Genomic DNA, 24,343 nt, shown 5'->3' on the forward strand with positions numbered 1-24,343 from the left:
TTGAATTCTGATATATAATTGAAAACGATGACATATCCGGCCCAAATACCAAGCAAAGTAAAAAGAAAGGAATAAAAGAAAAGAGAAAAATAGGAAAACAAAATAATGAGGCCGTCCATGTTCGCATTGCATGCTGGTGAATGATTGCCTCATGCATCCCATAATTTTCGCAATCGAAACAGAAAACAAAATGGCCGACGCCGAAGACAGAGAGGCAGAAGGTAATATCCGAACTTTTAAGCTATATTTAATTCTGGATTCATTTAATCGGTTTGAGATCTTCCAGAAACATCAACCAATACTTCCTTTACTTCAAAACCTCGTCACAGGGTCTAACTCTTTATGGTTCTGGTTCGGAAAGGGCAAGAACTTTTATCAACAACGGTTCTTTAGAAGATGACGTCTTGATTTTACGATGACGGAAATCAATACTGATTCAGTCTTATGTGTTTTACAGTGGATATCTGCCGTGTATGTCGTGCTGAAGGAACACCGGATAAACCCCTGTACTTTCCATGCATTTGCACTGGCAGTATAAAATATATTCACCAAGAATGGTAAGAAAATTGCTAAGTGATATGTTTGCATCAAATCTGATTCCAAATGAATAAGTTAACTCGATAGCTGTAAGGGATAGAGTTTGGTGTTTTTAAGGTTTGTTATGTAAGCCTAATAGTTTTATGGTTTAAGTTTTCAGCTACAGTTCGTACTGTTTTCGACCTGTGTCTCGTCTGACGACTAAATCTTTTAATTTATTTATTTAGTTATTTAATTTTAGCTGTCTAGCTAGCTCCTTAGTTATTTCTAGATGGTACCTGCTTTGTATTAAAGTTTTATTTTTATTGTTATTACATTGTGTGGTACACAAAAATGTCTTTTATTGTATAATTTATTTTAGCTCCAAGGTAGACTTGCAGATGATTTTCTATTCATTTTCTATATAATGTGTTATCCTTATACACCTATTTTAAAAAGGGTTGCACGTGAAAATCCATGTGTCTAACTGGATTTGTATTTTATTAATGCTTATTTGTTTATTTACACTTGATACCCATGAATCACTGCAGGTTACGATACACACATTCTCCGGGTGTAACCTTATTTGAAATACTGTAGGTGTATAATATTATTCACATCTGTATTTACACAGGCATAACTAATAGATAGCTGAATAAGATTAACATTAGTTAATATCAATCAGATACTCAGTCAGTTGGGTTGTTGATACAAATCTATTATATTGGATTTTGTGCAATTATTGATTGATTTTTTTATAATGTATTTGATTGTTATCAATTTTTTTGCTGGTACATGTATGCACTCTCTGATTGGGGAATTCTTGAGCAGAGTTGAAGCTCTGAATTTTTGTCTCTTATTGCTTGAATGATGATATCTGCTCTAGAATTTATAAACAATTAAGCACCTCTGTTTTTCTAGCATAATGAATGTGCAAATAATCATAATAAGAGATACATATGCAAGAAATACAAAAATGGGATCAAATAATGCTCCAATTTTAAATTTTTTTTCTCTGAGTTTTTTTTTAAAGAGAACGAGACACGAAATTCTCTTTTGCTTATTTTGACAAATTGACTAGTTAGTATAGTAGCATAATATCCCAACAATAATTCCTCCAATTTTCGATACTTGATTTAACCCATTGACTCCTGCCTATTTTTGAGCTGAATTTACAAAAAACAGACTGAAAACAGATACCTCCCCCCCTATTCTGAGTTTTATACAGCCCGTCAAAGTCAATCACAGCTGCACCTAGTCAGCCGTATCCAAGCTTTCCAACAGTGCTTTGCGGTCCCTACTTTTAATCCCTTGTCGTTTTGCTGAAGCCAGCACAAGTTGATGGTTGCTTGTATTTTTCATCAAAAATACAGCTATGAGCATATTAGGAGAGTGTCTCAGGACATCATTAAGTCTTTTGGCGCATAATTAAGTGCTTTGCTAATGGATATTTGCAAGCAAAGGTGGATTCATGATTATTTTTTCTTGTTTGGCTTTGCCTGGATGAGAAAATAATTTTCTAATGAATCACCACAGCTCTCCTAAATGCTGTCTTTTCTGAAACCAAATTGATTCCAAAATTGTTTACACTACTATTCTGGGTCTGTATGACCTGGAATTGATTTGTTTGGCTTCGGGGTGAAAAGACTTATAAAAAACCATCTGACTTTGGGGAGAGGAGTGTTGACTGGCCCTCCCCTTGTGAATGTTTCCCAGAATGCTTTGCAATCCGTAAAGGCATCTTCATGGTTTTACAAGCCTTCAAGGAGTGGACATTGTGTTTTGAGGCCATGGAAATGAACCTGGAGGATCAGAATAAACGTATCTATTTGTGTCTTGAGCTGTGTTTGCTGATCTCTCTCCCTTGTGTTGTATTTTGAGCGTTTTATTGAGAGGGGTGATTCTGCTTTTCTTTCCTTGTTCGATTTGAAATTTGTCAAAGAACCTATGCTATTATTTGGCTTAAGAGTAGTTGCCAACACCTTGGTTGGATGCATATCTTCAAGACCATTTATCCCTTAGACTGATGCCTGAGTATCTTCATCTTGTTGTGTTTAGTTTGCATTTATGAATTTTTTGGGTTGTGGGTGCTCCCCAAAGCCGGTACAGGCCAGTTGAGGGGTCAATGTGTTTACCAACACACCCTAAAAAATTATGCTTGCCTCACTGCCTGAGAACAATGCCTTTTTCGCAAGCTTAGGTGCATACAACAGTGTAAGCAAATTCTGCTTGATAGACAAACAAGCCTCCATTTAGTTATGGCTGATATTCTAACAGATAATTTTTTATGTTAAAACCATTGGGAAACCACAGGGAGCCCAAATTCTATAAAGTATTTGCCTTTATAAATTCAAAGCAGCAGTGTCAACCCACTTTTGATATTTTTCCTGTATATTCACCGTCAAAGTAACAAAACCACAAAATCACAAAACCTTGCCTGAATTTTTGGGGTTGTGGGTACTTCCACAATGTGGGGTCAATGTGTTTAACGGAAACCTGATTTTTGATCCTTTCAAAATTAGCAATTTTGGCAAATTTTCGCATGAAACCGGCGACATCCGAATATCTAATTTGCATATCACTTGTGACGTCAAGAGTTGTACAAGTGGGTGATAAACATTAGACATTCCCATATAAAATAGGACGCTCCCACCCAAAATACACATATAATTGATTGTGGAGCCCGAATCTTCCCCAGAAAATAGCTGAGTGTAACCTGAGCAAAGTATCCATAAGGAATCCTTCAGCAATTGGAGCGGTGATTTTTATTTATATTTTTTATAAGCTTTTGAACACCATTTGCGCTCTAATCACCCAACTTTTCGGCACTCCGTTTTCGATCACAATTGTGATCATAGCAATAAGATATACGCTGTTAATAATTGCGAAACGATATTGCAAGGCAAAAAGTAACACATCTATATTTCTGCAAAGCAGAGTGAATATTTTGAAAGCATCTATGCTTTCAAGTAATACAGAGAAAAAATTTTTGTGATTTTTTTCGTCCAATTTTCTTCTTGCGAATTGTCACAAAAACAAAACACGTTCTTAGAAGAACATTTTTTGATGCACTAAATAATGAAAACTATAGATTACAAGGGAAGCAAGCTATAAATCATCTACCCAAAGAGATAAAAAAATGTCAAGATATCAAACTCGAGAAATGACTGAAAATCTAGAATCTAAAAAGTAGGTTGAGAAGCGAGGACTAAAACTCATCAATTAGTGAATGGCAAAAAAAACTTGATTGTATTAATTCTCTACAAATGCAGTAGATGTTACTAGCATTATAATCCCTGAATAGTTCTAATGTTTTTTAAAAGAAAAACTGCCGTCTAGACTTGATGTGAAAGGGAATGCACAACAACCGCACAAATATGTACATTTACTAGCAAAACAAAGGGTACGGTGCGATAAGAAAACACTCACTAGAAAAATTTTCACCCTTCACTGTGATTTTCTTGGCTCTAGAACAAATTCGAATTTTATGTTTACCCTTCCTCCCTCCTGGAGGAAGGGTAAACACATAAGGACTGATTATTGTCAATAGTTCGACTGTTCGTTTTGTAGAGAAATATCATTCCTTGAATGACTGAATCAAATTATGTTATCAATTGGTGCAGTAAAACAAACTATTTCGCTTTCCCGTTTGGCAATTTTTTGTACTTTCAGGCTCAACAGTGAATCAGATTATTACAATTGCATGTGGTCTTTCAACATTTTCCACCCCAGGGTGCTGTTTGAAGGTGAACTGGTATTTTTGCGAGTTTACTAGCTTTAGTGAAGTTGTTCGCCCCGTCTTGGTCTTATGGCCCGTTCGCATTCGCACGTGAAAATCTAACTCAGTTTGAGAATAAAAATGCATTGAAATGAAGTCCAATCCAATAGAACATTCCAATAGAATATTCTAATAATCAAACCATTCATCCTTACCTGTAAAAATAAAGCATAGTGCTCAAAACAAGCCAAAATATTCCGGTTGAAATTCATTTGCTTGAATGAACTGATCGACTCGAACTGGTAAACACTCCAGAGATGTCTTTTCATTCCATTCGCTTCAGGTTTCGATTAAATCCCTATCTTAGTGATAGGAAAACGTTGTTCTTGGATCCATTGTTTGAAAATTGTAATCATCTTTCTTTGCCAGGTCTTGAAAAGCGGGGGAATAGAAAAAATACAAGAGATATGGTCGTCCTCATCTTTACAAATCTAAAATCTAATCAAATGGCAAGCGAAGTTCGACTGGAACCCCATCGAGTGTGTACAACTCTTGACGTCAGCCAATCAAAAAAATGTAGACAAGACGTTTTCAAAACAAGATTACAAAAATTCCTGTAATCAATAAGCGCAGGCAGTTTTAAAAAGCTTATGTATTTTTCGTGTCATGGTCTCTTTAAATAAACAAATTTGTACTTTTTTTATTCTCAGCTTACTACAGTGGCTGAAACACAGCAAAAAAGAGTAAGTAAATTTTTTAGTTCACACTACTTTTTATTACTACTTGTAAATAAAGAATAATAATAATGAAAAGTAAAAGAAAAGTGAAACTAGCAAACTCTTTTTGTGATGGTGATTTTTTATAGGCCTCTTCAACAATGCATTATTTTTATAAATTATAGCATGGCATCTCAGGGAATTTAGTGATTAAATGTCCCCACAACCGAGGGATGATTAGTTGACTTTTACTAGTCATCCCGAGGTTTAGGGAAAATTTAATCACTAAATTCCCTGAGATACCATGCTAAAACTTTGTAATACCATGATCATAGAGGAAATAAACTCACAACTACGAGTAATATTAGGTTGGATGAGCGAACACGATTCAATGGATCAGGGCATTGCATACGCATTGTTCTTTTTATCCCTCTAGAGACCACCACATTTTCAGGAACAATTCTTAAATAAAACACATTTGATTTACAGTACATAGTTGCTTTACATATCTACTGTTTAGTACTTTGACATCATTAGCACGCATGCGTACAGCAAGCAAAATCATCCCACATGGATCTAGTCTAATGTTGTTTAGGTATCACGATATCAAATACTCTGGTTTCTTGGCGCAGGGTCTATTCCTGCGCTAATCAGGAAGCTGCCTTCTATTTGTTCCCTGGTGGAAACTAGAAGACAAGAAATTCTCTCATGCACTGATGTAAAGGGAAATTTAGACAAAAGATTCTTTTGTCTTTTTCTAAATTTCCATCATCAGTAATACATGAGGGAAATGTAGAAAACAAAATTAATACATGAGGGGAATTTAGAAGCTAAATCTCCATTATTATTAATGCATGAGGGAAATTTAGAACCATCATTGTTTTTGGGGGAATTGCATTACTGTAATCGTCCCTCAGAAAACAAAAGACGCCTAGGTGATCATGGTATTATTATGGAGTACAAAAAAAATGGCTGCCTGGAGGAAGGATTAATCATGCCCACTCAATATTTTGGCTAATCATCGGTGAAATATCTGATAAAACCTAGCAGAAACACTCACTGGTCAAACTTACAGTACTTGAAAATTGATTTTTTTTAAAAATTTGTTCATAAGGTACTGCGAGTTATGCAATCATCGATTCACATTCAAACCAAGTAAGTGATTTTTGTTGAAATTTCACCAATGGACTGATAAAGCATTTCATGTTATTTGATATCTAACAACAATAAGATTACAGTATTAGTAGCCAGAGCCATAGCAGGCCATGAAAGATTGGGGGGCACAAAACAGAAACATTAGAACATTATTGTGGGCACAGTCACTCCTCTACTGGTAATTTCCTTATATATATATATATATTTTTTTTTATATTGGGGGGGGGGGGGCACATGCCCCCAGTGCCCCACCCCCTGTTATGGCCCTTACCTGACCAGTCATTCTTTACTCACCCAAGACACATGATTTTTTAAACAATTTTAAGAAATGTTTCCCAATTTTTACAAGTTCAAGTCTCAACAAACCGGTAGGTATCTAAAAATGTGTATTTGCTATCTGTAGTATATGCGCCAGATATGCCGCCACATCTCCCTGTAAGGGATTTTATCAGTGGTCTGTCGAGAAGTATACTCCGTGCTGTCCGTTACTGGTTTCACTACACCCTGGTGGCAATAGCATGGCTGGGAGTGGTGCCGATAACAGCATGTAAGTATGCGATGATTGGTTGCCAGAATCTGGAATCCTTATTTGTATCCAGATCAGCAGTTTTCAATGCATGTATATGCAGCTTAGTACATCATGAACAGGCCCCTACCAGGATTTTGAGTGGGAGGGATTCGTTTACCCATAAAGCAGACCATTTTCTCTTAGGTACAGTAGCTCGTCCTTCCTCGTATGTAGTGGTACTTAATTTTCATTAATAAGAGCAAACCTTCCAGTCGAGTGAGGGACTCCTCCAATCCCCCATGGCTCAGGCCTGGTGGAGGACAAGGGGGTGGGAGACTTTCAAAAATCTTCAATTACTAGATCTGGGGCTCCACAGTTAACCAACACCCCTGGCCCTAGAGATGCCTCTACATTTTGTCTTTGGTTTATCGAATGCAAGGTTCTAAAAAGCTGTTTTATACAGTATGTGCCAAACATCAGCCCAACTTGTGCAATACCATTTTTCACATAAAATTTACTGTAATTCACTCATTGATGGTACATTGGTGCTTGTATTGAGACATTGCAATATTCTCCTCTGCAGATCGGATCTACAGATGTTTATTTGCAGGGTCTGTTAGTTCATTGCTCACTCTACCACTGGACATGCTCTCAACGTGAGTAACAGAGCAAAGCAAATATTGTTTGTCAAAAGCAAATGATTGTTTTCATGGAAAGGATAGTATAATCTTCCAGCTTAATTGGATTTTCTTATATACAGTGTGCTGTTAGGGTTACCCTACTGTTAGGGTTCAGAAAGGGAGCATCTCCCCGAACAGTTTTGTCAACTATTAAAGGAAAACGTCTTGTCCAACTTGCAGTGTTTTGTTTTTGTTTTGAATAGTTTAAAAGTACTTATTTTTAATTGTTAAATATTTTCCCAGCTTTTTAAACTGAGGTGTTTTTTTATTGTTGGATGGGCTGAATTTCATTTTTTATCGTAGTAATTTGCTACTGGTGAAATGAATATCTCATTTGTATAAGGTTTCATAGATAAAACCATGTGTCCTGCAAGCTGGATCCAACAGACTATTAAGAATATGAAAAAAAAATGAAACTCACAGAAGAAATTAGTAACAATTTTGATTGTCTTTCACAAAATCCTAATCTTGTTTGCCTTATTATAATCTTTTGTAAAATTTACTTGAGAAGAAAGTTATCTTTTAGTACCTCCTTTACTAAAATACTAATGTACACCAGACAGAATTTCTTTTTTATCTTACCCCCATTTTTTTCCAGTGAGAATGTATTCATGGACTGTGTCCGGGGCTGTTTTGTTGTCGCCTGCACCTTATGTGCATTCATAAGTCTTGTCTGGTTAAGAGAGCAAATTGTTTTAAATGGAGGCCCTGATTGGCTTGAACCCAACATGGATCCCCTCCCTCAGCTACCAGCCAACCTCTTCGGCGGGCCGCAAGGGGTGAACGTGGGTGCTGGTGGGGGTGTGTTTGGAGGTGCCGATGTGATGGGGGATATAGAAGATCCTGGTGATGAAGAGAATATGGAAGAGGAGGATGCTGACCCACCCAACGAAGCTGAGCTGCCTGAAAATGCTGCTAATAATGGTGAAGGTATTGGTTAACATATATACCCAGTTATACCAGTAGCAGATCTAAAGGAAGGGTTTAGGGGGTTTGAAGCCCCTCTTTGGGGTGCCTAGGGAAAGTAAGATGTGCATATCTTACAAAAACATAACAAGAATTATTGGATTCTTTGCCCTCACATAGCTTTTCAGTTGTTGATTGGTGTTCAAAAAATTAATGATGTTTGGATTGTGAATGAAAATTTTACCAAAAACTTAAGTTTATTTCACAGACTTTTTTTTCTGTGCGCTTTAAGCCTCTCCTTATTATACTTCTAATCTTCCTCTAGATATTGTTTCATTACCTGTTGCTCTTTAACTTCTCTCTCTATCTAGCTAAAAACATATTTTCCAGCAGATGATGTCAATTGGAACCCGGTGGAGTGGGATAGAGCTGCTGAAGAGCTCACCTGGGAAAGAGTGAGTTCCTAATGATAGGGGCAAATTTCTGTTTTCATTTACCCACTTAAACCTCAAATGCGTTTGGGTATTTAAATAGAGCCTTGATTGGTCAATGTTGAATTATGAGTGCTCACCATAGCCCCCCCAAAAAACATTATCATTAGACATATTTTCTCATCTATTTTCCTTAATCTCTATCCCACACTCCCCTTCTCTTCTCCTGAATTTTTTCTATCCGATGTAAAAATAAAAAAAGACAAAAGTAATAAAATCAACAGAACAGAAACAACAGAAAAAAGACAAAAATAGTAAAATTAACAGAATTCTGCATCACCTAAAAACCTGGACCCCCTGTCAGCTTAAGGTAATTCCCTTTAATTGCACTGCGCACCCCTTCTGCGCATAGTGTCGCGCTCTGTTTGTTCGAATTTTCCGGTATTAAGTGTGTGCGCGCGCCCCAGTTGTACAAGAAAACACAGCAAAATGCGCAAGTTTTTTTACTTAAAATCGCTTTGACAGAAAAACGAAGTCGGTTACCCCCATTTTTTATTTGCTCAAATAGTTAAATATATACGGAAAAAATGATAACTGAATGAAGTTTTGTTATTTCTCTTAAAAGCCGTAAAAATACTTCAAAATGGCGCTTTTTACCGTATGAATAGTAGCGAACAATGTCTTTTAGTGCGATCTCTTAAAATGTGATTTGTTTTGAACATTAGCTACTACCGGTTATTGTTTAGAAGATCGGATTTTGGCAGCTCAACAAAAAGAACTTAATTTCCTAAAGACTATAGGCACTCTATTTGAAAACTAAGAGTTGGGTTGTAGAACTTGGGTTGTTGAACTATTTCAAGGGAATGATATTAATCACAAAGCTCAGTATCTGCCAGATTAAATCCGCATTGTCACCAGTTGACTTCCGGTCGATTACGTAACAATATCCAATGATTTTTAACGGAAAACGCGAAAAATTTTCTCAAAATATTGAAAGCATGTTGAAAGTGTGTTTATTGGAAGTTTCTTTTAGGATGTGATTGATAATTTAGAGCGGATGGCCGGAAGTAAACTGGTGACAATGCGGCTTTAATAAAAAAGCTTGACAGTTAGGCCTGGAAAGGGCACAGAAGACACTTAACAGTCTATTACAGGTAGCATATTTGTAGTGACTGGGTGTTCTCTTTCTGTTTTAGATGCTGGGTTTAGATGGTTCTTTAGTATTCCTGGTAAGTACATGGTACTGTGTTATGAAGTACAGGAACCAGTGGAGGGGGCGCGGTGGTATGAAGTATACAATGCCGGGGGGGGGGGGGGGGGGGGTATTTTTTTGTAATATACTGTACATATTTGCTACTACCAGTATTGGACAATAATTAGCTTGTCTTTTATTTCTTGTTTCAGGAACATGTCTTCTGGGTTGTTTCATTAAATACTTCATTTATATTAGTGTTTGGTTAGTGCTCCAGATTTGTACTATATTTTACAATGTTCATAATTTCAGAGATTTATTTAAAAGGAAACATGGTGGTTCATTTCTTTCAGCGTTCTGTCCATTTCACATCGGCCAGTTTGCAGTTATTCTATTCTCTGTTGAAGAAGCAGTAAGTACTGTCTGTAATTGATGTTTTTGTACAATTATATTTTGTAAATATTTTAAGTTCATTTTGAAGATGATTGAGGCTGCATTTCCTGTACCTGTTGTATCTGTTTGATTTTAGGTGCAATCATCTAGATTTGAAGGGGTTATAACAACTGTTCTTGGCTATATTATCCTCGCAGCATCACTTGTTATCTGCCATGTATCCTTAAAAAAATATTTAACATAATTATCTGTTCACTATTGAGTCTCTGTGTAAATAACAGGAAGCGGCAAAAATATGAATTACCTTAACATACACAACAGACAGTGTCTTCATTCTTTTCATTTAAAAGGTAAAGCTCATTCACTTACATAAGGGAGAACCTATGCCTCCTAACAAGGCTTTTAGGATCTTTACAAAACTTGCTTAAATTACCATTATGGTGCAGGTGTCTACTGTAAATCCTATTTTAATTGCTTATGCCTGGTGCACACTAGTGACATAACAACATAGGCGTACACACTCTTATTATTTGTATGTTAAGCCCCACATAACAACATGGACATAACGACATAAGTGGAAAAAACTTTTTCGGGTCATTCTGTCCATGTCGTTATGTCAGGCTTATGCCTTTATGTCAAACCATTCACACTTTAGCATAGGAACATAAGAGTGTGCATGCCTGTGTCTACTCCATGTTACTACAGTAGTGTGTGCCAGACATTATAAGGGTACAGTAAGTAAGCTGTTGAGTTCGTGTATAAAGCTCATAGTTGTTATTTGGCATTTCCAACCTAAAGCCTGAATTATATTATGGGTATTTAGGTGTATCAAAGGTGCACTGTCCATGGCAAACAAATCACTTTTGTGAAATTTCAATGCATCCTGGTTCCATTGTATTTCTAATAAGAGTATAAATTGTGGTTGCTTTCAGGGCTCGAAGGATATTTGGCCTGTGTTATGTTGTTGTTAAGGTAATGTTCTAAACATATCCTTACTATGAAATGAATCAACCACTGATTGACAGCTGGTTACCAATCTCTACTTGAGGACTGCAGGCCCGTACCCAGGACTTTTCTTTGGGGTGGGGGGGGGGGGGTAAGTTTTCTGATAAAAATCTGACCAACCTTGAAAGAAAAAAAAAAGGGCTTTTTAATGCCATATGGGACTTTTTTTTGGATTTTGCTACTAACAAAGTTTGACATAAAGATTTATGATATACCAGAGTGTTGTAGAATGCCTTTTTTATTTAATTCGCCTATGCTTTAAAGTTTTGTCTACAAATTGCACACCTATTGCAGACCAGTAGTGGATTTTCTGCTGTTGTGTGTGTGTGAGGGGGGGGGGGGGTTGAATGCCCCCCCCCTGGGTACGGGCCTGGGCTGTGAATTCCTAGGTCTGGATAAGGACATGATACAGTAGACAGGCAGCATTTACCTGTTTTAACATTTTTGTCTAATCCTGTAGGTTTCTCTCCTCATGGTAGTGGAGATTGGCCTCTTTCCCCTCGTCTGTGGCTGGTGGCTTGACATCTGCTCTCTTGTAAGCTCTTGTTTACACAAACACCAACCACACTGTAATCTCATGCTCTCAAACATTTTAGAGTCACCCAAAGAATCCATTTCATTACCAGCCAGTAACTTAAATGTCGTTAATAAGGTTTAATGCTGCATTCACACCAAAAACATGTTTAGTTAAACAAGGTTTTGCTTTGCCTGATAACTTGCCAAGTTTCTCATTGGGTTGAATTTTTACTAGCTAAATCATCACTTAGTAACATGCAGAGCACAGTCTATCCAGTTTTGTTCTTGGTTCTGTTCACTCTGGAAGATGAGTAGAAGAGGTTGATTGTCATTTTTAAGCAGTCATGATGCACTAGTCAATGAGGAGATTTCTCAGGGGCCTAAAAATGATTATCAATACCACCTCCACTACAACATACATTGTATGTATGTACAAGGCTTTGTTTTTACTTCACATATGTTTTCTCTACTAGGCTCTGTTTGGAGCTACGCTAAAGGAGCGTGTCCAGAGTATCGGGTCAGCGCCTGGTACGGCCATGTTTCTACACTGGCTGGTGGGTATGGTCTATGTGTTCTACTTTGCTTCCTTCGTGCTGCTTCTGAGAGAGGTCCTGCGACCAGGTGTCCTTTGGTTCTTGAGGAATCTCAACGATCCAGATTTCCATCCTGTTCAAGAAGTATGTCTCGTTATATTTTAGGCGCCAGGGGGGGACTCTCCCAAAAGCAGACAAGGGTGATCTCCCCATCTTTTAGGGTATAAAATTTCGATCCCTTAGGGGGATCCCTTAGGGGGTGTTTAAGGACTTTTCCGATTTTGCTATCACTTAGATGATAAAATTCGACCATTTGCTATTGCTAAGGGGGTGTTTAATTTTTTTTCGACTCTGCTATCTCTTAGGGTAAAAAATTTCTTCTACCTCACCCAATTTGCTATCTCTTAGGGGCAAGAATTTCTGTTGACCACGCCCGAAGTGCCATCCCTTTGGTTTTAAAATCGATTTTGCCGACGATCACACCATCTGTTTTTATCAGAATCCCCCCCCCCCCCGGTTAAAAGATTGCTGTATTCACAACTCCTTGCTGTATTTAATTGCAGTGCACCATAGATGAAAACTGACTTACATCATCTTTTGTTTTACCCCTAGATGATCAGATTACCAGTTCACAGGCATGCTCGAAGATTCCTCCTTTCTCTGGTAAGAACTGTAGACTGTATTGTTTCTCGTGTTACGGCTGACCTTTAACCTTTAACCTTTAAATACAATAATTGCCACTAGCGAGCTAATCCGGCAATGAGGGTAACCTCGGTTAGTAAGCACTGAGGTTAACATGTCACGCTACATGTCACGGCTGAGGTTAACATGTAACGCTACATGTCACGGCTGAGGTTAACATGTCACGCTACATGTCACGGCTGAGGTTAACATGTCATGCTACATGTCATGGTTGAGGTGGTCACAGCTGAGGTTAACATGTCACGCTACATGTCACGGCTGAGGTTAATGTAATTTTACATGTCACGGCTGAAGTTATCATGTCACGCTATATGTCACAGCTGAGGTAAACATATACATGTCACAGCTGGGATGTGAAAACTTCAATTCTTTATTTTACAGGTCGTGTTCGGTACCACAGTGCTGCTAATGATGTATCTTCCAGTCAGTCTCATCAAAGCTTTCGTCCCGAGCTTTCTCCCGTACAATGTCCAGCTTTCGAGGTACAGTGTATTTCACTCAACTTTTATGCCTTCCCTCCTTTGCCGCCTTTTACCGGCAGAAAGTGGTGTCTTTTTGTGCTAAGTTATCTCTCTTCAACGTCCAACAGTGTACGACTTGACATTTTATGTCTTAAAAATCCGAATTTTAACGCCAACCCTCTATTTAATAATTAGGCTATGAGTTCGAGTTTTCAATGAGTCAATAGATAGTCAACGAGGCGCGTATTTGACACATAGAAAACAAGAACGAGTAGTCTAATTGTTTTAGTATAAATCAACTCACATACTTCCTTCAAATAAATGACGATTTTAGTGATTTATTGGTTTTTGTTTTTGTGAAAACTCCTGCTTTTTCGCTACTCACTATCTCAATAGTTAGTGAGTACGGCAGCCAATGAAATTGCGAGATTTAGATAAGATTTAGATTTTAAAATTAAGGCGATTTTAGGACTGCATTTATACTACATACAAGCAAGGAAAGGCATTCAATTCCGAAAACAAAGCTCAATTTGAGAATTGCCCTTTCTACACAAATATAGGATAATTTGAACTCACTAGGCTGACAATTTTCTCGCTTCTTTGAATAAATTGGAAACTGTCGGGCATTTAGTCCATTGACGACCTTTCCCGACAGTTGATTCAGATAAAACTCAAGTGTCACTTTGATAACGATTTTATAGCGTATACAAAAGGGAAACGTTCAATTCAACAAAGCTCAATTTAGATTCGCTTGACCTTCCTCAACAAATATGCAATACTTATATCCAATACTCTCCAATTTTCGAATTACAACTTTGAAGTCGCCCTTTTATTTCAATTTCTTGCATACTTGTAGATTGTAGATTTGTATATGTAAATAAGTTAATTATTTTCTCCATACATTTTGTGTTGCCTTCTAGTGAGGCGCCTGTGAGTGAGCTATCCCTGGAGCTGCTGTTGCTCCAAGTCGTGTTACCGGCACTACTAGAACAGGGGCACACGCGACAGTGGCTCAAGAATCTTATAAAGGGCTGGGCTGTGACGGCAGCCTACATACTGTGAGTAGTTATTTCCTCGAGTGGTGATCACACAGGGTCAAGGTGGGAAAGGTGGTGGTAAGAGAAGATAAGGGAAGTGAAAGCGGTGTGGTTGAACGAGGTAGAGAAAGAATAAGAAAGAAGGAATGAGGAGTAAGGAAAGGGAAGGGGAGGGGAGGGGAGGGGAGGGAAGAAAGGGGGACAGAAGGACAAAAAGGTGGAGAAGGGGGGCTGAGGTCCCCCTATGTGATGAACAGAAAGGAAAGCAGGAGAAAGGTGACAAGTGCGATGAGGATGGAGAGGGGGGTGTGGTGGAAGAGGAGAATAAAAATGGTAAGGTGATGGGAGGAGGACCTGTGGCCTTATGTGAAGGATACAGGGAGATGTATATAAATGACATGATAAATGGAGGAGATGTATTCATTCCCGCCAAAGAGTGTAACCTCTGGATCGCCGAAAAGTACCACATAATTTTCAAAGCTAACATGGGGTCTTTAAACGAACGCCACGAGCTCGCTAGCACATGCCGGCACGCAGCCAAATTCCTAATTGGAAATTCATAATTACACCCCTGTATATAAGGCTGAGCATGTGGAAATAAAGTCGCATCTGAGAAAGAGCCGAAGTTCCAGCTCTTTCCTGTAGTTTTACACTCAGATGTAGTTCTTGTTCTTCCTATCCACTTCTTGTAGATAAGATGATATATAGATTATCGACTTTGATTTAGTAATGTTGCACTGACACGGAATTTAATTTACTACGTTTTTTTACGACCGCTTATTGAATATCTTTATTTCTTAGAGACTTGCGCTCTTATCTTATCGGCGACGTTCCTCTCGATGGTCAAGCAAATGTAAGAGTTCCACACGAACTATTGCTTATATGTTGTGCTCTGTGCTGGTAATGTGTTTTGCACGTCATAGTATACGTGGAAAGTTGCGCTTTGTAGATAGGTGTTGCAATAGACACCAGAAATTCCTGATTGACACTCGTTTTCAGTCACACGTGCACCCCGGCCCAGTCACAACTAGGTTTTGGTGGACGTCAATCATAACTTTTACATATTTCCAATTCTTAATCATAACTTTTACATATTTCCAATTCTCAATCATAACTTTTACATATTTCCAATTCTCAATCATAACTTTTACATATTTCCAATTCTCAATCATAACTTTTACATATTTCCAATTCTCAATCATAACTTTTACATATTTCCAATTCTCAATCATAACTTTTACATATTTCCAATTCTCAATCATAACTTTTACATATTTCCAATTCTCAATCATAACTTTTACATATTTCCAATTCTCAATCATAACTTTTACATATTTCCAATTCTCAATCATAACTTTTACATATTTCCAATTCTCAATCATAACTTTTACATATTTCCAATTCTCAATCATAACTTTTACATATTTCCAATTCTCAATCATAACTTTTACATATTTCCAATTCTCAATCATAACTTTTACATATTTCCAATTCTCAATCATAACTTTTAAATATTTCCAATTCTCAATCATAACTTTTACACATTTCCAATACTCAATCATAACTTTTACATATTTCCAATTCTCAATCATAACTTTTACATATTTCAAATTCTGTATGTGTCACAGCTTTAGAGCGATCAGAACCAAAACACAACACCTTTTTAGCTACTCTCACCGAGAAAATGCCGATAAACACAAAGTCAGTACTTGAATAAAGTTCGAATTGTTTTTTTAGCTTTGCGTTGTCGTTGATTTAGTGCGTGTGTGCATGTTTTTCTTGTCTGCTTTCTGGACGCCTGGTGCTTTTCGGCGCTCTCTCATTGGTTAGCGGTCTAACGGCCGCCGTAACTGCGAAATGGCTTCCGTCACCAAAAAACAGTGCGACTCGGCAACGAAAAACATAAGGTGCACGTGTGATTAAAAACGAGTGTTGTTCAAATGTATATAAAGATGTTGTTCAAAATAAATCCAACGCTTTCAACGTCACCGTCTAGCGGACGTGCTGATGAATTGCAGTTGACGGCGATTTTATCCTATAGGTGTTTGGTCTAGGGCTGGTCAATAATGCACCTGTTAATCTCAATGTAAACCCCGATCAGAATGGCGCTGAGCTGCAGGGACCGCAGGCTCAGCTTATTCCCCAACCCCAAGCGGCGCATAATCCCGATGGAGCTGTGTTTGGTTTCCAGCCCTACATACGACCAAAGATGTTTGTATTCAAGGTAAATCAATTGCAGGAATAATAAATGTCATTACCCTGCTAATCGGCCCTTTTCGGGGCTATTCGCGAATATTTTGTTTCTGAACGCGCTGAGGCCGAGGTTCACTTGGGCCAAGTCTTCGTAAAGGCTTCCACAGGGTTCAAAATGTTTTAAAAAAGGATTTCCGAATCAGAGGCGGATTTAGGGGTGAGCGAGGCGGAGTCATATAAGGAAATACACGGAAGAATCCCCCCCCCCCTTTCTTGAAACCCTTGCTTCGGTCCGTCCTTTTTGGAGCTCCTGGATCCGCCCCTGCGAATAATCTTACAGTCAATCAATACCAATAATGTGTTTACCAGTAATGTGTTTATGAGGGAATCGCCGATTAAAGATATAGTGGCCCTCATCTAGGCTTTTCAGTAAACTTAAATACTTTCGAGGATCAAAGACCAGTTACTTTGACTGAAAACTAAATAAAACATCATGAGTTTTTTTATTCAACTGCTGAGATTTATTTAAGCCGCTTGATCCAAATTTGTTTCCAAGACTGGTACTTCAGGTGTATTGATCTGTTGTGTCCGGTTTACTTCCAGATTGTCTTGTTGGTAATCTTCATGTGCATGTCATTGTCCTTCGCAAGCTTTGTCATCCTTACCGTGCCAGGTACTGTACAGGAGTGTTATTTTCATTTTTCAAATATTCTTCTAATCCCCGAAGATTGCCAATTGCCCGAGAGCATTTGTGGATTTCTCCAAGGGAGAAATAAATCCCACTCTTGAAGCCCGTCGATCCGACTTGAGTGATGCGTGGTTTCGTGGGCTAAGAAAACCCTATGCAAATGTAACCAGTTTACTTCCAGAAGTCTGACGGAAACCTCAAGAGACAATAAAATCTATTAGAATCCGTGCGATTTAACAGGCCATCCGCTCTAAATCATCCAGCATATTCTCAAAAAAAACTCCCAATAGACACACTGTTTTCACAATTTTGAAATGTTTTTCGCGTTTTCCGTTAAAAATCATCGGAGATTGTTACGTAATCGACCGGAAGTAAACTGGTGACAATGCGGCTTTGAATGCGAGCGCTACGCAGGCTAGAATCACGGTGAATCCATCCTTAAACTAAGGCAAAGTTCAAACGCCGTATTATCCATGAGCCGTATTCAATGCAAATACATGCAAATGAAGATGAAACAATTGACTTGATTCATTTACATGTATTTGCATTGAATACGGCTCATGAATAATACAACGTTTGAACTAAGCCTAAAACAGCTAAATTATATTTATAAATATCAATTCTGATAAAGGGAAATTTGTATTAGAGTGGTTTTCAAAATCCTGTGCAACAAAATGTAATTGTTAAAGTGTTATAGCCAAGCCAGAACAAAAGAGAACAATGACATTACAGTGTATAAGTACTAAATAGTATTTCACGGGTTTTTGCAAACCACTCTATTAAAAATGATGAAAGGTGTTAATACTCAAAACAAAAACAAAAAACATCACGCAAGACGAATCTATGGGCTTTAAAACGATTCTAAAACACCTCCTCAGTGATTCTGTGATTGTTTGAGTACTTTTAAGTACTCAAACAATAAAAGTCGTGTTACTAGTTAAGTCAAATTTCTCCTGCATTAAACAGTGGTTTCATAACGTCAATATTTTTTTCTTGTGAATTATTGCAGTGTTATCGATTAGGTTCAATTTGGAATGCCCTAATTTATGATTCCATCCCCCAGTTGGTGTCGGCCGTGCAGTCATGTGTTTATGGATGGGTAGCCTTGCCGTACATGAGCTCTACACTGCCGCCTGTGGCCTATACCTCATCTGGCTTGTCTGCCGGACCTTTGCGGTCATCATGTCCTGGGTGCCTCTTGGTGTCATTGGAATCGCTAAGAAGTTGGGCCATTGGATGCTATTGGTATGCAATGGACAAAAAGGGCCACGTTAAAGGAGTAGCCCCCCCCCCCCCCCTCCTCCCCACACACACCCTTTTTGCCTATTAGTACTTTGCCACTACTTTGTCTTAAAATTGAATGGACCACACATCATACAGAAGGTACTTAGTATTTCGCACTGCCTCGAGACGTAGATATGCCATGGTATTTTGGCATGGACCAAACACGTCTTTCTTCGCACACGTTTTCTTGGCTCACGTTTTCTTGGCTGTCTGTTTCTAGCCAAACGCTTTTGATTAACAATCTAGCGATCTTTGATTCAGTATTACTTTCCTCGTCAGGGTCTCAAGTGTGTGCTGATAGCCGTGGTACTTATAGGCGTAGTTCCCCTTCTACTTGGGCTGCTGTTTGAGTTGATAGTGGTGGTGCCCCTACGTGTTCCACTCGATCAAACGCCCCTCTACTTCCCCTGGCAGGTGAGTCATGCATGGAGCAGGGCGTGTCCCACTGAACCCAATACCTACCACCTCCCCTGGCAACTGACTACAGTGTCCAAGTAAATTTTTGCGGGTCGAGATAAGGGTATGCATTTGTGGGGATAGTCTCCTTTGCAGCCATCCACGTTTAAAGGAGACTGCTGTGTGGATAGTAATGGGGCGCATTCGCGACTGACAAACGCGGACGGGTGCAAATGGGACTACTGTGGGGAAAGCGGAGTGATTAAAGGATAGGGCAAGCTGTACTTATACAGGACCCGTTAAAAGAAACATCTATTTCCGCTGACAAGTGAGACAGTGCTGAACTTATTACTAGTCTAGTCTAACTGTTACTGGTTTATCCCTGACCGTAATCTGATCTGAACTGCCAGGTATAGGTGCTTGCTCGGTGTTGGTTGGGGGTAGAATGTCAATTTTCTGTGATATTGTAAAGGATTAGTTAGGGTCGATCTAGAGCTTAATATTGTCAGAGACAATTAAGTAGTATCAACATTAGTTGAAGGTTACGGTCTCATATGAGGTTGTTATTTAGGACTGGGCATAATATCGGTTTATTGTCTGGTTGTTTTGGTATCAGTCTAAGATTAAAGGGTAGGGTTCTCAACATGCTGCTGTGCATTGTTTAGGACTGGGTGACAGAGTAAAAAAATGGCATGAAATTTCCCAATTCTCAATATATAAGCTCAAGATTCCGCATACAAGGAGAGTCCAAAAGCTTAATTCCAAATTTTAAAGAAATTTAGAAGATATGAAATTTAGATATAAGCGAGCAAAGTTGGCTTAATTTCTAATCAGAGCCCGACTTCTCCCTAAAAACGAGGAGAATTCATACTTTAAACATTTGAAAACTGCTATTCAGGCCTCATATCTCGAAGACGAATCCATAAGAAAAAAAACACTTTTTGATATGTTGGTTTACATTACATAATGAACCTTTATGCAAAAATTCAAGCTTACCGAAGTTAACCAGACCTTATTGGGAAAACTTGCCATTTTTCTGCTCTGTCGGCCTGGGTATGACATTGGCTTATTGTCATTTGTTTTAATATCAGTGTTAGCACGGGCGCTAAGATAGTCCCGACTACTATCTGAATTTTAAAAATTTGAATTTCAATCAGGATCGAATGTGAAGAACGCCTAAAAATCCTTTAAACCGCCACAAATCCCGTTATTCACCTCCATCTCAATGCGCTGTATGCGTAGTGACCCGGGCATGCTTTAGACTTCAGCCGAAGTGCCTTTCTTATTAAAGTAAATAAGGTAATTGTTATCACTAGATCCACATACACAACGCTTCTGATCGAAATTCAAACTTTCAAATACAGATAGTTTAGAGACTGGGACTATCCTAGCGCCCGTGGTGTCTGGGTACCGTAAGTTCTCATTATGCTGTTGCGTGTTGTTTAGGACTGGGCTCTTGGTGTCCTCCATATGAAGATCATCTGTGCTGTCACCATGATGGGACCCAATTGGTGGCTCAAGGCCATTCTGGAACGAGTGAGTACTCCTCCCTCGTGTCGCGTATTTCTCGCTTTCTTTGCCTGATATTGTTCGCAATGTTTACCCGGTGAGGCTGCCATCTTCTTTTGTTCTGGCTGTGCGCCACTCTCCTACCCAGCTCTCGCCCGTCCAGACTAACAACAACAGAAAAGGCGGCCACAATTCGGCGTATAGCGAAAAACCTCGGGTGAACGCCTGCAAGCAGACTTTTATTCATTCTTCTTTACTGTGTCGTCTATCAGTCTTCTAATCGTCAACAATAGGATCTTCCGCCAAATGGCCACTACCAATCCACGTGAATTCCTGTCAGCTGCTATTTTGTTACCTTAGTGAACAAGCATGAAACTTTGGTTTTAGGTAGTTGTGTCGAAATTTTATTGCGTAATTTTTTACCTATATTGAATGAAAACATTACCAAAGGAATTGCCCTTCAACTAATTAACAATTCAGCACCGAAACTTGGATAATGCATTAGTTATCTTGTACATTTTTATTATGGCAATTGCAATGTCGGCTAAGGCTAAGTTCAAACGTCGTATTATCCATGAGCCGTATTCAATGCAAATGAAGATTGAAACAATCGACTAGATCATTTGCATGTATTTGCATTGAATACGGCTTAGTATAATACGACGTTTGAACTTAGCCTAAGGAAACGAAATTTGGTGTTCCTTCAAATAGACTTAAACTGTCCTATTTTCCACTTATGTAGTGTTGTTGCTATTTTCGCCCAACATTTGATGTAATGCAACGAGATGTTGCTTTTTTTACTATTGTGTACTGTTCATTATCAAAAATAATAGAGTTAAAATTTCTTCCGCCATTGAGGCAAAGAACTAACTAGGACCAGGTAAAGAGACGTCACGTTGACTTAATCAGATGTTAACAAGATTTGTTAACTGATTTCATCTATTTCTCAGAACGTTACCTGTAATCTAACAAACAATCAATCCCAATCCCGTAACGTTTTATTTTAACTGACCCAAGCTTTACCTGTACAGGTTTACAACGATGGGATTCGAAACATCAACACGGTATTGATTCTGCGCAGACTGGCAGTTCCCGTCGTGCTTTGCCTGCTTCTTGCCGTAACTGTTCCCTACGTCATCGCAAATGGAATCATCCCAATCTTTAGTAAGTAGAAAAAAAAGCTCCCCAATTACCCCTTCCCCTGTAGGGCCGTAGCAAGCCCTGGGTACAGAAACATTAAGCAAAGATTGGGGGCCCCGGGCACGCCCCTACTGGTCATTTTCTTAAAAAATTTTAAACTATTTGGGGGGGTGGGGGGGGGGGGGGAAGCGCACGCTCCCAGTGTCCCCTGCTACGGCCCTGCCCTTGACCAGGTGCGTTGTTGCTTAGGCGGTTATAGATGTCAGGGAGTTGTTTTTGCTGTCAATTCTGATGTAGTGTTTTCTTTAGTCTCTATTTAACTCCCACCCTCACCAGAATGCATAATGGTTTCTGATCGCTGATAGGCTGCTATCTTTGGCTAGAAGGCTGAGGCACCGCGGGCGAGTTGGGTAGTAGAGAAATCTGTTCTCAGCCTTTTTACACTTATATTTAACAAACTGGGGCCGGTTCTTGAAAGGTCAGATAACTTTATCTGCCGATAGGAGTTATCAGTAGGAAAAAATTTTTCCCAATTTATCTACGGATAGATTTATCCAAATTTTTATCCACCGATAACTGCTAACTGAGATCTCAGGAACCGGCCCCTGGTGTTTAGTGTCCGCTTCTTATCAGACATCGCTTTAACGGGATTAAAATTTTGGGACATACTATTAGAGTTAGAAGAAGAAGAAACTTCGAAATCATCTAGGGGTAGCTAGGCTGGCCTAAAAAGGAGGGCTTCAAAGAGAATTTCAGATTTCTTTAGGGCCAGGGGTTAGCTTCGTTGAACCGAAATTTGGGGCTGAAGACGTACTGTGATATGCGCACCCAGAGATGGTTTTTCATTTTGTGTATCCGAGTATCCATAATATGCAAGTCCCTTTCAGGCGAGTACTACTGTTCTATTGATATTCGCTCTTTGTTCTCCCAGTCTCGTCGGCTGACACCGTGGTGTTCTGCCAAAGGCGCATCTACCCATTCCTCCTTGCTGTCTTCATGCTTATCGGGTGTTTCATGTTCCAAGGAAGACAATTCAAGATGCTCTATGAGCGCATTAAGAATGACAAGTACGTATTTTGGGAGTGAAGCGGGGTAGAAGTGCAGATGTAAAGGAGTTTATTCTCCAACGATGACCATTTAAGTTTATTACTTTGAGATGGAGTTGACAAGAACGTATTTTGGGAGGGAAGCGGAGTAGGAGAGGAGATGAAAAGTTTATGTTTCAACGATGACCATTTAAGTTAATTACTTTGAGATGGAGTTGACAAACACGTATTTTGGGAGGGAAGCGGAGTAGGAGAGGAGATGAAAAATTTATGCTTCAACGATGACCATTTAAGTTTATTACTTTGAGAATGAGTTGACAAGTACGTAATTTGGGAGGGAAGCGGAGTAGGAGAGGAGATGAAAAGTTTATGCTTCAACGATGACCATTTAAGTTTATTACTTTGAGAATGAGTTGACAAGTACGTAATTTGGGAGGGAAGCGGAGTAGGAGAGGAGATAAAAAGTTTATGCTTCAACGATGACCATTTAAGTTTATTAGTTTGAGAAGGAGTTGACAAGTACGTAATTTGGGAGGGAAGCGGGGTAAGTGTAGACGTAAAAGAGGCTTTATGCCTAAACTATGACTCGGTTTTTAGTTTCGAAACGTGGTTAGCCCGAACATGATTTACCCTCACTAAGAAATAAATAGAGGCTTTTAAAGAGGCGTTATGGTCCAAAGATAACAATTCAAAGTTTGAATTTGTCGGCGAGAGTTCACACAACGCTTACAGTCGCATTCAAGGATCTCATCAATGATATAATAAGTGCCGATAAATTATACTTGGGCTTACTAAATACTACTGAATACGCCTCGTGTATGTAAACCTTAAATTAGGGCGATCCCAACGCCATTTTACCCTCCAACTCAAAACCAAGCAACACAAAGCATCCATTTGCATCGTCTTATTCAAGCTAGTAACCAAAAGATTTTCTGTCAAATGCAACGAATAAAGCATTGTACTTAAGTCGTTGATGGTTTTACAAAACTTTTCGCATTTTGTAAATAATGCAAATGCATTCTTTCAAAAGGAAAATCCTTATTTTATTTTATAGATACCTCGTGGGTCAGAGACTGGTAAACTACGAGAACCACAGACGAAGTATAGGGACTACTACATCCAGACCTAAAGACGATAAGAACTAACAGAATTTCTCCGAAATACACTGAATAAACTACTTCATGAGTAAAATCCCCGCTGGTCCTGTTAATGCAGATTTTGGGCCAATTCAACCAAAGAATGTTGCACGCACGATATATATTTTATGTATAAAAGACACCTGCTGTATTTTACGCTGTATAATAAAGTAATACGTAGCTAATATACTGATTAGGTCTTTTTTTTTGCGTGTTTTTTGCGTTTTCTGCTAACGTTGGTACTGCCGAAATTTGTCTAGGTATCTTCTTCTTTTTGCGTTCCCATGAAGGAGGAACCCAACCTATTAGGGTCCGTTTCGTTGGTTTACGAACTCCGAGTGTACGCCAGACCGTCTGATGCTATGTCATGTTGAGCTTCATGTAAGTTTGAGACCCAGCCTCGTTTTCAAGATCGACAAATGACACTGGGACGTACTGGGAAAACTGTGGTGATCGTGGTACCAAACATCGCGGGCTCCGCA

At 38.8% G+C, this 24,343-nt stretch overlaps 1 protein-coding gene across 3 annotated transcripts; it reads left to right on the top strand.

The window, feature by feature from the left end:
• Positions 1-75: 75 nt before the first annotated feature.
• Positions 76-24,046, top strand: LOC5519426 (E3 ubiquitin-protein ligase MARCHF6). Of its 3 annotated transcripts, XM_048720729.1 has the most exons (29): positions 76-221; positions 458-557; positions 4,945-4,977; positions 6,065-6,105; positions 6,509-6,652; positions 7,197-7,269; positions 7,892-8,223; positions 8,590-8,654; positions 9,827-9,859; positions 10,035-10,086; positions 10,176-10,234; positions 10,352-10,432; positions 10,537-10,565; positions 11,148-11,187; positions 11,681-11,755; positions 12,210-12,413; positions 12,882-12,932; positions 13,353-13,453; positions 14,353-14,490; positions 15,271-15,322; positions 16,511-16,693; positions 17,266-17,335; positions 18,414-18,595; positions 18,914-19,048; positions 20,477-20,566; positions 21,571-21,703; positions 22,611-22,746; positions 23,226-23,269; positions 23,780-24,046. In XM_048720729.1, exons 1-28 carry the CDS (start codon positions 131-133, stop codon positions 23,239-23,241), a joined length of 2,739 nt encoding a protein of 912 aa, XP_048576686.1. In that variant the 5' UTR covers positions 76-130; the 3' UTR covers positions 23,242-23,269; positions 23,780-24,046. The 3 variants fall into 3 exon arrangements, with proteins under 3 accessions (XP_048576686.1, XP_032220193.2, XP_032220194.2); XM_032364302.2 differs by lacking the exon at positions 23,226-23,269; XM_032364303.2 differs by lacking the exon at positions 23,226-23,269 and having other exon boundaries at positions 8,593-8,654.
• Positions 24,047-24,343: the final 297 nt, after the last annotated feature.

The sequence above is a fragment of the Nematostella vectensis genome, chromosome 13, assembly GCF_932526225.1.
Source record: "Nematostella vectensis chromosome 13, jaNemVect1.1, whole genome shotgun sequence".
NCBI classification, from domain to species: domain Eukaryota; kingdom Metazoa; phylum Cnidaria; class Anthozoa; order Actiniaria; family Edwardsiidae; genus Nematostella; species Nematostella vectensis.